Below are 15,297 nucleotides of genomic sequence, written 5' to 3' on the forward strand. Positions count from 1 at the left end.
TCAGAAAGTGCTGCCTGCTCGCAGGAGTCCCTGCTGTGATGAGGAATGGAGGGTGTGAGAGTGGCTTTCCTCTCTTCAGCAGTCCTCCTGTCCTCCTTTCTGGCCTACATAAACCCACACCGAGCCCCAGAAGTGACAGGATGAGGGAGCGGGGCAGAGCGGCCCAATAACCCCCATCCATCACTGAGCAGGCGTCCCAGGCCTCCAGCGGGCCCAGCCAGCACCCGGCCCGACTCCAGCTCTTTACACTTTCATATCATCATCTCTTTCCACACAGGGCCAGAAAAATGCAATAATAATCTACTTACATTTACAGTTTCCTCTGGTGGGATCGTCCTGTGTGTTTGGTCTCATCAGGTGTGTTCTTGTGGTTCATCTGTTGATTGTAAGTTGAAGTTTCTTCAGGTGGCGTGGGCTGCAGGAGGCGTTTACACCACAACGGAAACCAGAGAAAACCACGATATTTCAATGAGTTCGGACCTTTTATTTACAGGTAAATGAAGGTGGAATTTATTTTTAATGTCATAAAAGTGAAGTTGTCCACATACGAGGACATCGGTTTTTGGAAAAGCTACTTCCTGTAAAAAAAAACAACTATTCCACTCATTATGTCCTCCTGAACATTTAGATTTACAGGGAATTTACTATAATAAATTCATCGGGGTCTTATATTCAATTCAAATGTAGCATCTAAGATCTTCCTGGTTTAAAAACTCTTCATATCTTACTGTATAATTCTGTTTCCATATTCCATCTCTGCAGATTTCACTATCTTGCTATTTGACTTTAATTGCCTCTTTGCATGAGAAGGGCCTTCCCCCTGCATTAGCGGGGCCTATATTTAGCGAGCAGCTCTGCGGTTTAACACGTCTGCGCAGCGTTTGGCGTTCTGATAATTACGCAGTCATTACTTCACTACACGGCTCTGAGAGATGAAACCAGCGCTCCGGCCCGCAGGGCTTCCTCCAGCCCCCCTCCACGTGTGTGTGTGTGTGTGTGTGTGTGTGTGCGTGTGAGAGGGAACGACTGCGAGCATGTGCACACACCAGCCCCTCCGAGCCCCCAACACACACACACACACGTGTGTGTGCTTCCCGGAGACATTATATAGTCTTATATTCATTTCTCTGCACATCCGTTCTAACATGTAATCCTCACACTAACCTGGAAGTGTCTCTATAACTTTAATGAATCCGTCACACACACAGAGGTCAGGTTTCATGTCTTCCCGGGACACTGAGCTCAGTTCCCACCAGACTCCTTCTGAACACCAAAGCTAACTGAATGCTAACTTCAGTCTCAGCTTAAAACAGGATTTCACTTAAAACAGACTTATGGAGACTCGTCTGGCTCTCAGGGCGGTGTACAGCCTGGCTGGTGATAAGCAAGAACTGTCTCACACACACACTCACACACACACACTTATAGCTTGCCGTCTGTTGACACATGCATGCAGCTGTTCAAAAATAGATCTGGACCCGCTGCGGCTGTGCGGCTTGTCTTTGGAGGTTGTTGCGTCTCGGCGTGAGCGGCACATGCTCGCTGTCAGTGGTCCCTGAACGCAGCACGGCTGCCTCATCTGAAGGTTTGTTTCGGGGTTTTTTTTTTCCGCCGCCCGGCAGGGAACTTCATGGCGAGCGTCGTCTCCATTCCATGAGACAGAAGGACTGCTGGATCTGGACATGGAGCCCTTCAATGACCAGTTTCTGGAATTCCACCCCATCCACGGCGCCAACGTGAGGCTGGACCGGTCGGGGACCCAGGCCACCCGCGTGGAGAGCTTCGCTAACGGAGTCTGCTTCAGTAAAGCCCCCCTGAAGCCCGGGGAGATCTTCCTCGTCGAGATCGAGGACAAAGAGCTGGGCTGGTGCGGACACCTCCGGGTGGGCCTGACGTCCCGGGACCCCAGGAGCCTGGAGGTGGTCCCGGAGTACTCCATCCCCGACCTGACGGACTCGGGGGACAGCTGGATCTTCGCCATCACTCGTAACCACAACAAGGTGATCGAAAGCGTGGAAGATCCAGAAAACGGAGAGGAAGAGCCGGCTGGAGGACGGAGGCTTGGGCGAGGAGAGGACGAGGACGGAGGAGGTCCAGGAGACGGAGGAGGTCCAGGAGACGGAGGAGGTCCAGGAGACGGAGGAGGTCCAGGAGACGGAGGAGGTCCAGGAGAGAACAACACGAAGCCAAAGACTTTCTTTACCGACACTCACTTGTACATCGAGAACATTCGGATCCCCAGAGACAAGCTGGTGGGTCGCAGTCGTCCCGGGCGCTTCAGCCACATCCTGGACGACTTGTACAAAACCAACGCGCTGCCCCCCACGGCCCGGCGCAGCCGGATCGGCGTGCTCTACGTGCCCAAAGGCCCCCTGCTGGGCGACATGCACATCGTCATCAACGGCGAGGACATGGGCGCCTCGGCCAAGGACATCCCCACCGTCCAGCCTCTCTACGCCGTGGTGGACGTCTTCGCCGCCACCAAGTGTGTCCGGATCGTCCAGGTGGAGTATGGATGTGAGTGTCACCGTAGCAACCGTTTAAATCGCTCCATGATGGTAACACGAGGAAGAAAATCCAAAACGGCTATGGATGCTGGCTCCATCTGTCTGTTTGGCGTCGCTCTGTGATCTTTCAGATTCACTTGTCTCATCTGGTCTTTGTCGTCTCTGCTCTGCCTCTTCAGTCGCGTCCCTGCAGACGTTGTGCAGGAAGACCATTCAGAAGCACATCGTCCACAGGATGGCCATCGACTGGCTGGCGCTGCCCGAAGCGCTCAAACACTACTGCAAGTATGAGTGAAGAATACACACCTGAGTGGAGAACACACACCTGGAACGGACTCTCTCTCTCTCTCTCTCTCTCTCTCTCTCTCTCTCTCTCTCTCTCTCTCTCTCTCTCTGAGAAACTTTTGTTCGCCTCTACGATGGAAGTCACGGCGTGATTCACTGGTGAAATGAATCACGGTCTGGTTGGAGTTGATGTCGATGCCTCAAAATGTCACTAAAGATTGAAATAAACCAACAGCATCGGGTTATCCGTCTGTTTATCAGGTTTCCATTACTGAGGAGTTCTGTGTAGCAGACATTCCTTCTATCAAATCCTGCTCAATAGCAGCATTTCTCTGATGGAAATAAAAAAGAATTTCGCATCCTCTGATGAGCTGCTGTTTCTGCTCTGCAACAGTTTTGCATTGGTTTGCATATTTTCTCTGATCATGGAAAGTGAAACTGTAGCAGCTACGAGGGCAAAAAGCTGCACACAAAAATCCTGCAGCTGAGAGGGAGAGCAAATCAGTTGTGTTTCAGCGTTGTGTAGTGTATCAGTGTAGTGTATTGTCTTGTTTGATTCATCATTTCTCAACAGATAGACCTTTGCACATAGCAGCCAGTGAATGAATAGTAGCAGAAAAAGAGAACAAACAATCAATAGATTTCCTACACACATAAAGAGGTATATTTCAGCCTTTCATGATTGTATTTTTTTCTTATTATAACAAATGTACCTGAAAATAAAAAAATCTCCTAAGATCAGATGTTACTCCAACTTATTAATAATTTAAGAGTTATATCTTTTTGTTGGTTAACAATTTATGAATATGGAATATCTTGTCAAAACAAGGCAATCAGACTCAGACTAAGACTGAAATTAATGGAAGAGTACAGTAGAACAGCCTTCATTATCATTATACCACGAACAAGGTGCAAATCAACATGCTAGTGCAATATTAAAAACACACAGTTTCCTCTCAGTAGACGGTTTGCAATGTTCAGAATTTGTGTGAATCAGTCAATGAGAGTTCAGGGTAGTTACATCCCATCCTTCTTATTGATTAATCCCGTGCAGGGTGAGGGTGGGATACAGAGCAGAACACACACAGACAGACACACACTCTCACATCCAGAGTCATCCACGAACCTGACATGTAGGCTTTTGGGCTGTGGCAGGAAACTGCAGTACCTGGAGGACGGAGCATGCATACAGACAGAAAGGCCCTGGACGGTGGAAACTATGACCCTCCATTGAGAGTGGAAACAGTTTTTTTTTTTTTTTGTTTCGATGCACCTGTTGCACCTGCCAGAGAAACATAACTGCAAAAGTTTGGATGATGACTGCTCCCACTTCTGTCATGGTCTTTTTTAAAAAAAATATTATTTTAATCAATAAATGTGAATATCACCTTTAAACCAAACCAGCAGCCCCTCATCCTGCAGCGCCCCCTCACTGCTGTTTGCACAGAGCAGCAGTGACCCCTGGCGGCGGCGGCGGGAACAGCAGGAGGCGGAGCTCCGCGATTCAACCTGCAGGACTGAATCCGGAGAAGAGACACAAACGCTCCGACATCCGCGTTTATTCTCTCCTGCTGCGGACCTGAGAGGGAACCACGACATGTCTTTCTGCCAGTTTTTCGGAGGAGAGATCTACAAGGATCATTTTAAAGCAGGTGAGCGCGCGGAGCTGCGTTTTAAAGCACAGAGGTGATATAAGTGGATTAAAGAGGACAGAAATAACAGCGTGTTTCCGCGGCGTGTTCACCCTGAGATCAGCATTAATGTTATTATAAGAGAATAGCAGGTTATCAACGTTAAGAAAACCATCACATAATAATCCAGCCTTTCATCATGATGGTGTGCAGGAAAGGTCACGTGATGTGACAATATAATGCATATAAATTGTAATATCTCTGATTCAATAGTGACTTCAGTGTCATTTTATTAAATTTAAGCTATGAAGGTTTTATTTCTTGATGCACAAAGTATACCTGATGAAAATGTTGATATTTTCCCAACTATTATCACTACAACTACAGTGAAATATCCAAATAACTCCTAGAACTGTTGCATTATGGGTGTTTTTACACACTCAGTCTGACAGTCAGTGAGAGGAACTCCATTATGGCTACTGAGTCCTTATTTTAAATAAGATGAGGAGACAGAACTGAGGCTTATCAGTGGAGCAGCAGTAGCTGAATTCTGAGGCAGCATATATATTTATTTTATTTTACAAATCAACTTGTGTATACATTTGTGAATTTATATTTTATATATTTTATTCTCATTAAAATTTTCCTTTTCTTTCTTTCTTTTGGCTTTTTCGCTCATTGTTTTCCCATTTTTCAATATTTTTTTTCATTTTTTAACCTTTTCCCTTCTTTTCTCTAGACTGTCCTGAACATCAGTCGTTACACTGATTGGTTTTGATGCTCTTATTTTACTTTTTCTCTCTCTAGAGATCAGATTGAGCTTCAGTGATTTTCACAAACCAGTCCAGCCTTTTCCTCATCAGTTACAATATTAAAGATTAGTGCATCTTTCAGACAGACGTCCTTCACGACGCCTCAAACTTCCCACTTTAATGATGGACTTTGTGATATTATAGAATCAATAAACACCAGGAAAAAGGGAGAGAAACCTTGCTGCTCTCTCCTTCCAGGGATGTACGTGTGCTCCCAGTGTCACCACCCGCTGTTCTCCAGCCGCTCCAAGTTCGCCCACTCGTCCCCGTGGCCGGCGTTCAGGGACACCATCAGAGAGGACAGCGTCACCAAGCTGATGGAGAGCCTCACCGCCTTCAAGGTCAGGGCCAGGGGAGCGCCGGTCCGCCGCCGGGAGCCGCCCCTCCAGCCGTAAAGCCTCGTTTGTTCGCAGGTCCTGTGCGGAAAGTGTGGGAACGGCCTGGGCCACGAGTTCGTGAACGACGGGCCGGAGGAGGGAACGTCGCGCTTCTGAATATTCAGCCACTCGCTCAAGTTTGTCCCCAGCAGAGGTACGGCGGTCACGCCTCCGGCGGAGGGCAGTGCTGGTTCTGAAAGCCCACATTTAAAATGTCCCTTTCAACAGTAGCGCAGCAGAAGCAGAAGCTCGTGGCCATTCCTCCAGTCCAGTCCCCGTTCTCCTCCAGATCCGGCGAGGCAGAAGCAGTTTGAAGTCACGTGACTTGTTTCTCTTCTGTGTTCCAGTCAAGGACAAGCAGTAAAGAGCGGGCGAGGCATTCTGCTGCTCGGTCCCTGCCCCGGCCGGCCGGCCGGCGGGTCAGCGGGTGACGTGGACGGGGCCAAAGCCCCGCGGGGACGTCCCGTCCACCGAGGAACCTGACCCCGGAGCCGACCGCAAACCTCCTCCACTCTGCTCACACATCACCCTCAGTACACGTAGAAACCTGCTGCTACCTTCCAGCATGAGCCTGCTGCTCGTGTGCACGTGGAAAACTCTCCATGCAGTATAACATGTGATCTATGCACTCCGGTCAGATCGGCAGTCTGCTCCTCTCACAGCAGAGCCAGACCCCAGGAACTGTCACTGCGTGCTGCACTGGACTGTCTTTATGTCCAGTTTCTTCTGTAATCTACTTTTTATTGTTGATTTGTGAACTAGAAGAGTTTAGGAAGAATGTCCATGTTGGTTTATTTCGCACTGCTGCTGTTATGATGCTCAAAATAAGGGAAAATATATTTAATAGATTATTTCCTCTTGTCTGCTTCCTTTATTGAAAGTAATAATGATTAAGTTCACACCATCTTTTCTTATCTATCCCAACACCGAGGGATTGATGATTCCACCAAACGGAGAACAGCTGGGAGTAGACCTCTGCCTCTGCCTCACTGACCAGCCAAAACTTCAAAAGGAATATTTGTGGCCACCGGACGCTGTGGAGTTACAAAAACTTTGGAAAAAAAACAGTTTTATTTGTCTATTAAACCAATTTTCTTCCCCAAAATGATCAGATAAATAGAAATAAACTGGTTTAAATCACTTTTACTCCCTGAATCTCAGTTTTTAAAAGAATCACATGAAGTCTGCTGTCAACCAGACTTCACACAGACACTCCCCAGAGGGTCATTGCATGTTTGTTATGCAAATTGGCCTTCAAAATGGTACGTTTACACAGACAAGTAAAACCTTGTCAGACACACCCCTGGGATGAATCTACTGAACCCTCATCCTCCCAGGGTTGGCAGTTTTTTTTTTTGGTTTTTTTCTTGTGCGAGATTCAATATTTGCAGTCCGACATACCCTGAATTCATCAACAGCACAGGTTCTGCTGGTCCTAGAGGGGTGAAACCTTGCAAACATGTCAGGAACCGCTCCACAAGACATATATTGGGGCTCCATCTTCCGACCTCATACCAGTCCTGAGTTATTTGATGTAACGTGTCATTTCAAGTCATACACAGAATTGGTTAATCTTACTGGTTCTGCTGGTCCTAGAGGGATGCCCCCCCCCTTCATGAGCAACATACTGGAGCCTCATCTTCTTGCTCAAACCGTTCTGGATTTATTCAGAGAAAAGTGTGCTCCACCTCTTGACTGGCTAGCGGGTCCAAAGTCCCAACCTGGACGAAGCGGAAAACGTCGACTGGGGTCCTCTGCGACCCCGGCGGGGGTTGGGACAGTGGTCTCAACGACCCAGAAAAAATCCAGATTTTCTAAAGTAACTAATATTTCTTGTCTCATTCCTTAATTGAAACAAGATACCAGCTTGTCCTCACTGTCATTAACAGCAGTCTGTCCTCGGGCGTCGTCCCTGTACATTTCAAACATGCGGTGGTACAACCCCTCCTAAAGAAACCTGGCCTAGATCAGGCTGTCCTGGATCATTTTAGGCCCATCTCAAAGCTGCCTTTTGTTTCAAAGATCCTGGAGAAGGTTGTCTACCTGCAGCTGAAGAACCACCTGGAAAATCATAACATCCTGGAGGTCTTCCAGTCCGGGTTTAAACTCCTGCACAGCGCCGAGTCAGCTCTACTCAGGGTTTTAATGACATCCTGCTCATAAATGACTCTGGTGACTATGTGGTTCTGGTTCTGCTGGGTCTGACTGCTGCATTTGACACCGTGGACCACAATATCTTAATATCCCGACTGCAGCATCTGGTTGGCATCAGCGGTCCTGTACTGCAGTGGTTCAGGTCCTACCTATGACCGTTTGTCTGGCCAGCTCTGAATCCTCCTCTGCTCCTTTGTCTTATGGGGTTCCACAGGGCTCAATTTTGGGAACGCTGCTTTTCTCTCTCTATTTATTACCACTAGGGTACATCCTGAGAAGGCACGGCTTCTCCTTTCATTGTTATGCGGACTACAGCCAGAACTATGTCCCGTTAAAAAAGAAAGAAGCTTTCTCATTAGCGCCTCTCCTGTGGTGCCTGCAGGATGTTAAAGCCTGGATGGCCCTGAATTCTCTGAAGTTTTATGAGGAAAACAGAAGTGATTGTCTTTGGTCCAAGTGATTCCTGTGAACCTCCACCTGCTGAGCTGAGCCCTTTGACTCCACATGTGAAGGCGACAGTTTTTAATCTGGGTTTTGAAATGGACAGTGGTTTTAAACTAGATTCACAGATAAGCGCAGTGGTTCAGTCCAGCTTCTTCCACCTCAGGAAGCTGTCCAAAGTTAAATGTATTCTTGCACGTGAGCACTTTGAAACAGTAATCCATGCCTTTATTACATCTCGGCTGGATTACTGTAATGTACTTTATGTTGGAGGCAGCCCGTCGTCCCTCGCTCGTCTCCAGTTGGTCCAAAACCCTGCAGTGCGCCTGCTAACTGGAGGACGTAAGAGGGGCACATCACTCCCATCCTGGCCTCCCTCCACTGGCTACCTGTGCATTTCAGAGTCCATTTTAAGGTTCTTTTATTTGTTTTTAAGTCCCTGAATGGTCTCACCCCGCCTTACCTCTCTGAGGCACCTTGCTTGGTGCTTCAGATCAGCTGATCAGCTGCTCCTGGAGGAGCCGAGGTCCAAGCGTAAGCTCAGGGGGGACAGAGCTTTCTCTGTCGTGGCCCCCAAGCTGTGGAATGAGCTGCCACTGCGCATCAGGCAGGCCCCCTCACTGTCCATTCTTAAGAAAGATCTTAAAACACATTTTTATTCACTGGCTTTTAACTCAGCCTGAGACTCCGCCCTTGGTGTTTTCAATGTTTATTTAAATGTCTCTTTTTTTTTTATTATTCTTTGTTTTTAATGTTTTTAAATTCTTGCACTTATATATAATGTGACTTTGTACAGCATTTTGTGCCAGCTGCAGTTGTCTTTAAAGTGCTATATAAATAAAACTGAGTTGAGTTGAATAGTCCGTTTTTCTTTCTGTCGGTGTAACAGGTGCAGTGAAGCTATAGAACAGCTCAAAATTCAGTTCAAAAATGTTTTAATGATGCTCTATAACACAACAAAATAGCAAAAAGGAAACAAAAACATATAGATATATGTATACACACTGAACAAGTGCAATGTGCAAGTTTGCATTTGGTGTAGCCATTGTAAGCCAAGGCCACTGAAGGCAGAGGTGACACCATGGTATCACTCGTCCAACCACCTGAGATGCTCTCCTTCCCCAGCAAAGGACCTTCTGGTTACGCCATAGTCGTACCGGATCTCTTCGTTCACCCCGATGTCCTTTGTTGCCAGGAAGAGGATGACGTCCTTTTCTCCTTCTGGACACTCAATCCTGCAATACCGTGGCGCAAGGTTGAAGTTTCTCCTCGAGTGGTTAATCCTCCTCCCAACGGTGTCCATGTCCGGATGGCACTGGCAGGGGAAGGTCTGGGCATCTATGCAGAGCTCGTGGAAAAAGAACAGGTAGCCCATCCCGTCGTCCATGGCCTCCATCATTCGTTGGCCCTCGGCCTTTGAGACCACCTTCCCGTGGAAATCGCAGATGATGGAGCCCTTAGCAAACGCCTTGGTGGCCAAGACTCCTGTTGGCGGAGAGAACTTTAATGAGTTCACGATACGATTATGTTTGTGTTAGGATTTGTTTGAGCTCATGAGACACTTTTACATACCTTTCCCTTTTGCTCCATAATTGATGATTGCCAGACCCGACCATTTCTGACTAGTGATCATCTTGACGATGGCTGGGTCATTTTCCGTCTGATACCGGGTTGCCGGTTTCCACTTGGCCACAATGTCCTCGGGCCGGGGGTGATTGCCAGTCCAGCCCTCCCCCTCGATCAATCCTTTCACCTTTTTGGTCGAAGGGGGCCGCCTCGAACATCTTGCTGTAGCGAGAGAGAGAATTTAAATTTGAATTAACGAGGGCCTACCCAAAAGAATCCGGAATTTCACTGTAACTTTTTATTTCTGACATTTCAAAATAAAACATCACTGTCGCCTTCAAAATAATCTCCATCCGCATTAATGCAGCGCTCCAGCCGTGTCTCCCACTTCACCAATGCGTCGTCAGACCCGTGCCATTCTGAGCCGGCTGCGATTTTTCTGTCACCTCTTCCACATCTGCAAACCGCTGTCCCTTCAGCTCCTTCTTCAACCTGGGGAACACGACAAAGTCACTCGAGGCTTCATCTGGCGAATCAGGCGGATGGGAGAGGAGATTCATCTCATTCTTCTCCAGAAACTGCGTGAGGCGCAGCGCCGTGTCCGCTGGCGCTCTGTGGTGGTGGATCAACCGGCTCCACTCCGCCACGACGCTCTGCTTCCTCCTCACATCCTCACGGAGCGTCTGAGGACTTCCATGTAGTAGTCCTGGTTTACAGTCTGACCTGGAGGGACGGACTCGCTGTGGACGAGACCCTGGACAGCCAAGAAGCAGCTCAGCATTGTTTTCACGGCTGAGCGGACCTGACGCGCCGACATCTGGCCCTTTTTAAACCGCCCGAACCACTCATGGACCTGAGTCTTCCCCAGAGCATCATCCTTGTAGGCTTGCTGCAACAAGGTGAGTGTTTCTGCTGCTGTTTTTTCCCAGCAAAAAGCAGAATTTAATGTTTGCGCGCCGCTCTGGCTTCCCAGTCAACGTCGCCATTTTGGAAAAATCGCAGACCGCTGCTGCACTCTGTTGCTATAAATAGCGCCTGACAGGCATCAGTGTAACTCTCAGAGCTCAGATTTCTCACAGATGTGCATGAGGCTTACCTGCAGCACATCTGACGGCCAGAAGTCGGAACTCATTATTATTATTATTGTTGTTTTCTGACCAAATTCCGGTTTCTTTTGGGTACCCCCTCGTACAATGCCGTCCACACCGGTGAGCTCTACACGGCAATGCTTTTCATTGTCGACCTGCTGACCCTTACACAAGGGATGCTCTTCCCGCAGTCTGAACTGCAAGCCCCTCCACTTGTCATAGAAGAGCCTGTCTTCCGAGAACCCGGCGTCCACCCTCTGCTTTTGGAGGCTGGCCCTCGAGGGAGACAGGGAAGCTGCGAAGAAATGCCGGGAGGTCCCCTTCTTCAGCTTCCTCCCTTTGCCTCTTCTGGCCTTGGGAAGTTCCCTCATCTTCTCCTGATGAGAACCTGCAAGGTTGAGTATGTTTCAGAGTTAAACAATGACAGAATCTCCCATGTTTATGTTAGCAGCTCCAGGACCAAACTAATGATCTAATATTCTTCGATTCAGATAGTCACACATAGCCTGGCAAGCTCTGGATCAGGGTGCTGACAGCTACCGCCCTTTCCAGAGTCCTCATTTTCTTGCTGCAGTTGCCACCGTGGTGGGATGGGCCATGTGCAGTCCCACTTCAACTCTTTGGTCCGTGCTTAAATTGGCTGCCACCTCTATTTCCAGGACTCGCCGGATTTCCTGGCTGCTCACATTTGGCAGTTTGTAACTGCAACGGGGCACAAACCCAAAAGTTCACTCCCGCTGTCAAACATGATTTCAGTAAAGGTATGTTCCATCGGTCTCCTGTTAATACTTACTGTTCATGCAGACGATTGATATCGTTAGTGGCATTGTTGATGGGCTGGCCCAATCCCGACAGGAAAAACTTCCCTTCGTCCGGCACTGACGTCTGAACCATTTCTGGACGAACATACCGATAGTAGGCGTCCAGAAACTGCACATACAAAACAATACTTCACTTAGTATCTTTGTACTCATTAAGCCCGTCCTTGTACTTCATGGTGAGCGATTTCAGCCTGTCAGAGAGCTTACTTCAAACTGCTCAGTGCTCAGGGCAAAGGCTCCGATTTGCGTCATGGCTGTCAAGCGGTCAGTTAAGCTCAAGCAAAACTTTCCTCCCACAGTTTTCTTGTCCAGCCAGTCTGCCGCCTGTGAAACAATCAAGGCTATTCAATTCAATTCAGTTTCATTCAGAAAGTGCCAATTACAACATAGTCATTTCTCGACACTTTCACAGAGCAGACCCAACAGATCCACATGACCAAGCAAAAGCGACATGACTTACTGTCATTCCCTTCACTGCTGCAGGCGTCTGGAAGTGCTCCAGGACGAGGATGGCCTCGCAGTAGTACCTGAAGAGGCTCTTCTCAATAGAAAACACCTGCTCCTTCCTCGCCAGCCTCGCAAGTATTTTGGACATGTCGCTCTTTGCGACGCTCATCAGCAGCTGGCAGTCACGGACGGTCCTCTGGCCCTTCACAAAGCGCTCATATCTGAGAATGACGGACAAGAAGACAATGACAAATACATTGCACATATATGTCAGAGAACAATCTGTTCTTGGTGCAAATCTTTATCATTTTTGTTTATCATCAGAGGGCTTTGTAGTCAAAATGTGCCATTTTTTGGCATTATTTACAAATATATACACACACACACATATATATATATATATATATATACTCATATTGTTGCGGTCACAGAAAAAGACAGACGAGGGATCTGGAAGGAGTGAGGTTTATTCTTCACACACACAGACAGCTGTGGAGACTCTCCAGGCGTGTTTGGACTGCACAGGCTGGGATGTGTTCAGGACTGCTACCGACACTCGGGATGAGTTTACAGAAGCTGTGACGTCTTACACCAGCTTCTGTGAGGACAGCTGCATCCCATCATGCACCAGGGTCACTTACAACGACAAACCTTGGTTTACACCGAAACTCAGACGGCTCAGGTCAGACGAAGAGGCAGCTTTCAGGAGTGGAGACATGGACAGCTTCGAAGAGGCCAGGTACACATTCAGCAAGGAGGCGAGGAGAGCTAAACGCCTGTACTCAGAAACTACAGCACCAGTTCTCAGCCCACAACACTGACTCTGCAGACCCGTCGCCCTGACCTCAGTGGTAAAGAAAGTCATTTGAGCGCCTCATGCTGTCGCATATAAAGGACTTTACTGACCCTCATCTGGAAACCTGGACCCCTGCAGTTCACCTACAGAGACAGCAGGTCTGTAGACGACACAATAAACATGGCTCTGCACTTCACCCTCCAGGTGTGAGGTGTGTGTTTATGTATACAGTATGTGTGTGTGTTTGATGGTGTTTAGTTTACTATCTGATTGAAGTTGTTACTTCAGCACCATGGACAGCACCGTGTTGACTCTCGATGCGTGCATGCGTGTGTGTTAAGGAAATCTACACACACTGGTCTTGAAAATCTTGGGCTTTTTTTGTTGTTTTTTTTAATAGCCCCTTTAAGGTAGGTAAGGCCAAAATGGTAATGTCTCATTTTACGTTTATCATAATATAAATAATGCGTGCATTTAGGATTTACTTTGAGACAGCCTTGTGAACTTATCACTTAAAATGTAATAAAAGGGGACTGGCAACATTCCAGGAATGAATTTGTGTTTTAAATGATTCAGTTTGCATTGGAGTGGCTGACACGGCAAAACAATCACATCAGGATTTTATTCATGAAATCTAAAAGCAATTATGACATTTAAACTCATATTACCATGTTTCTATATTGTAATATTGACCAATCCCACTGTGTTTTCCCCCAAATTATTTATATACGCCCAGTAAAGCCCATCATTTTGTTTCTCCAGTGTAATGCTTCCTGTCCAGATGCAAGGACTGTGGGACAGCAGTAGCAAAAAGATCTGAACTGTTCAAGCACTACAAACTCATTCACAGGCATTCCAGATTTGGCCACTCACATCCATGCACTTATTTAAATTGTGCAAAGACACAATGGAAGTGGATGGTATTTTTGTTCCCCCTCGTCAAACTCATCAAATACAAAATCCAACAACCCCAAAACACTTTGGTGGGCATGTTATAATACGCACATTCACTACGCTGTGGAACACCAACAAATAATATTTTTATTTGACGAGTTTGACGAGGGGGAACAGAAATACCATCCACTTCCATTGTGTCCGTCCCAAAAACCTTCCCCGACTCGCCTCTGAATAAACAACAGCTCGCCCTCACAAAAAAGGTAAGTACGCTGTTCAAATGACTAAGGAATTGCGCTAAATGGGCCAATTTGCCAAAATGTTTAAATATCCCTTTAAGTCCTTCTCCTGTTTGGTAAAGAAATAGATCTTATCAACTCAAGTTTGCACAAATGGTTAGATAGGGTGGGATGGGGGGGGGGGGGTATTGTACTGAATACTGTATGGGTGTGTGGGGTACTTTTTACTCTTGGGGTGTGTGTGCGCCTGTGTTTGCAGACAACTCTGTTCCGTCTACTCTCAACACTATCAATTTTAAATGTACCGGCCTCACTGTCACTATTATTTTTACTCTTAGAAACTGATGTCTCATTTTTCATTTCGTTTGTTTTTACTGTTCATTATTTTAATACATCAACCTGCCAAAGGGACGACAGGCGGAAATTAGCAGTATGCTACAACCTGGTGCAGGCATCTTCCCCTTTTTCTGAAGGATAATGTTAACATGTACACTGTCCCTTTTCAAAAATAAACTAAAACTGAAACCACTGTCATGAGAGCCCAGAGACAAGCCACCAGGCCAAATTTCAACACTATAGCACAAATGAATACTTTCCACACTTAGGGAGTGGGGGGGGGGGGGGTCCTGAAAAGAAAGCTTCGGACGGACTGAACTACATGATAGTCTCAGTGTGATAGTCAGTGTGACCTTGGGTTGTGAAGTTACAGGTCTCTGAATTTCAAAATCTAGGCTTTGCTAAAACTCCTTATGTAAATGAGCTAGAAAGGCAGGATTTGGACTAAATAGACTTCTCTGGCTGCTTCTAGACAAGGACAGTCTGACCTCTTCGAGACATTTTTTCACTCTATACTACAGTATGGGAGCACTTGAGGCCTCCAGCACACCGTTACATGGTTTAGATGTGGATCACATGTGATGCATTTGACAATTTGGTGTCCCAGGTGAACAGTGTCCCCCAGATGTCCAGGGGCACGCTTCAGGAGTCCACTGGACTCCACTTTCAGCACCACATCATGTATGAATCATGAATACTTATAATAAACTTGGATGTTTTTCCGCTGAAACCCAGTTCAACTCGGTCTCTTCAGTAATACAGCAAACAAGCGTGATTGGCGACATCTAGTGGACACATGAAAAGACATGTAATAGAAAAAATTGGCCACAAACTGATTGGAAAAAGAAAAACGAAGTTTAATAACGAAAAAGCCAAAAATCACACGCTAACACGAACAAGATT

General features: G+C 47.0%; 2 protein-coding genes across 2 annotated transcripts; both read left to right on the forward strand.

The window, feature by feature from the left end:
• The first annotated feature begins 1,682 nt into the window (after nucleotides 1-1,682).
• neurl2 (neuralized E3 ubiquitin protein ligase 2) lies at nucleotides 1,683-3,144 on the forward strand. The gene is made up of 2 exons (XM_030098520.1): nucleotides 1,683-2,517; nucleotides 2,687-3,144. Exons 1-2 carry the CDS (start codon nucleotides 1,683-1,685, stop codon nucleotides 2,800-2,802), a joined length of 951 nt encoding a protein of 316 aa, XP_029954380.1. The 3' UTR covers nucleotides 2,803-3,144.
• Nucleotides 3,145-4,315: 1,171 nt separating this feature from the next.
• On the forward strand, nucleotides 4,316-6,704 carry LOC115393415 (methionine-R-sulfoxide reductase B1-A). The gene is made up of 4 exons (XM_075410429.1): nucleotides 4,316-4,444; nucleotides 5,434-5,576; nucleotides 5,649-5,766; nucleotides 5,960-6,704. Exons 1-4 carry the CDS (start codon nucleotides 4,390-4,392, stop codon nucleotides 5,974-5,976), a joined length of 333 nt encoding a protein of 110 aa, XP_075266544.1. The 5' UTR covers nucleotides 4,316-4,389; the 3' UTR covers nucleotides 5,977-6,704.
• The last annotated feature ends 8,593 nt before the right edge of the window (nucleotides 6,705-15,297 follow it).

Source organism: Salarias fasciatus, chromosome 8, assembly GCF_902148845.1.
Source record: "Salarias fasciatus chromosome 8, fSalaFa1.1, whole genome shotgun sequence".
Taxonomy (NCBI): domain Eukaryota; kingdom Metazoa; phylum Chordata; class Actinopteri; order Blenniiformes; family Blenniidae; genus Salarias; species Salarias fasciatus.

Bases quoted from the DNA above. Each gene is read 5' to 3' on its own strand.
- neurl2 (XM_030098520.1), top strand. From the start codon at position 1,683: ATGGAGCCCTTCAATGACCAGTTTCTGGAATTCCACCCCATCCACGGC. The intron at 2,518-2,686 runs GTGAGTGTCACC...CTGCCTCTTCAG, and splicing joins CGTCCAGGTGGAGTATGGAT to TCGCGTCCCTGCAGACGTTG.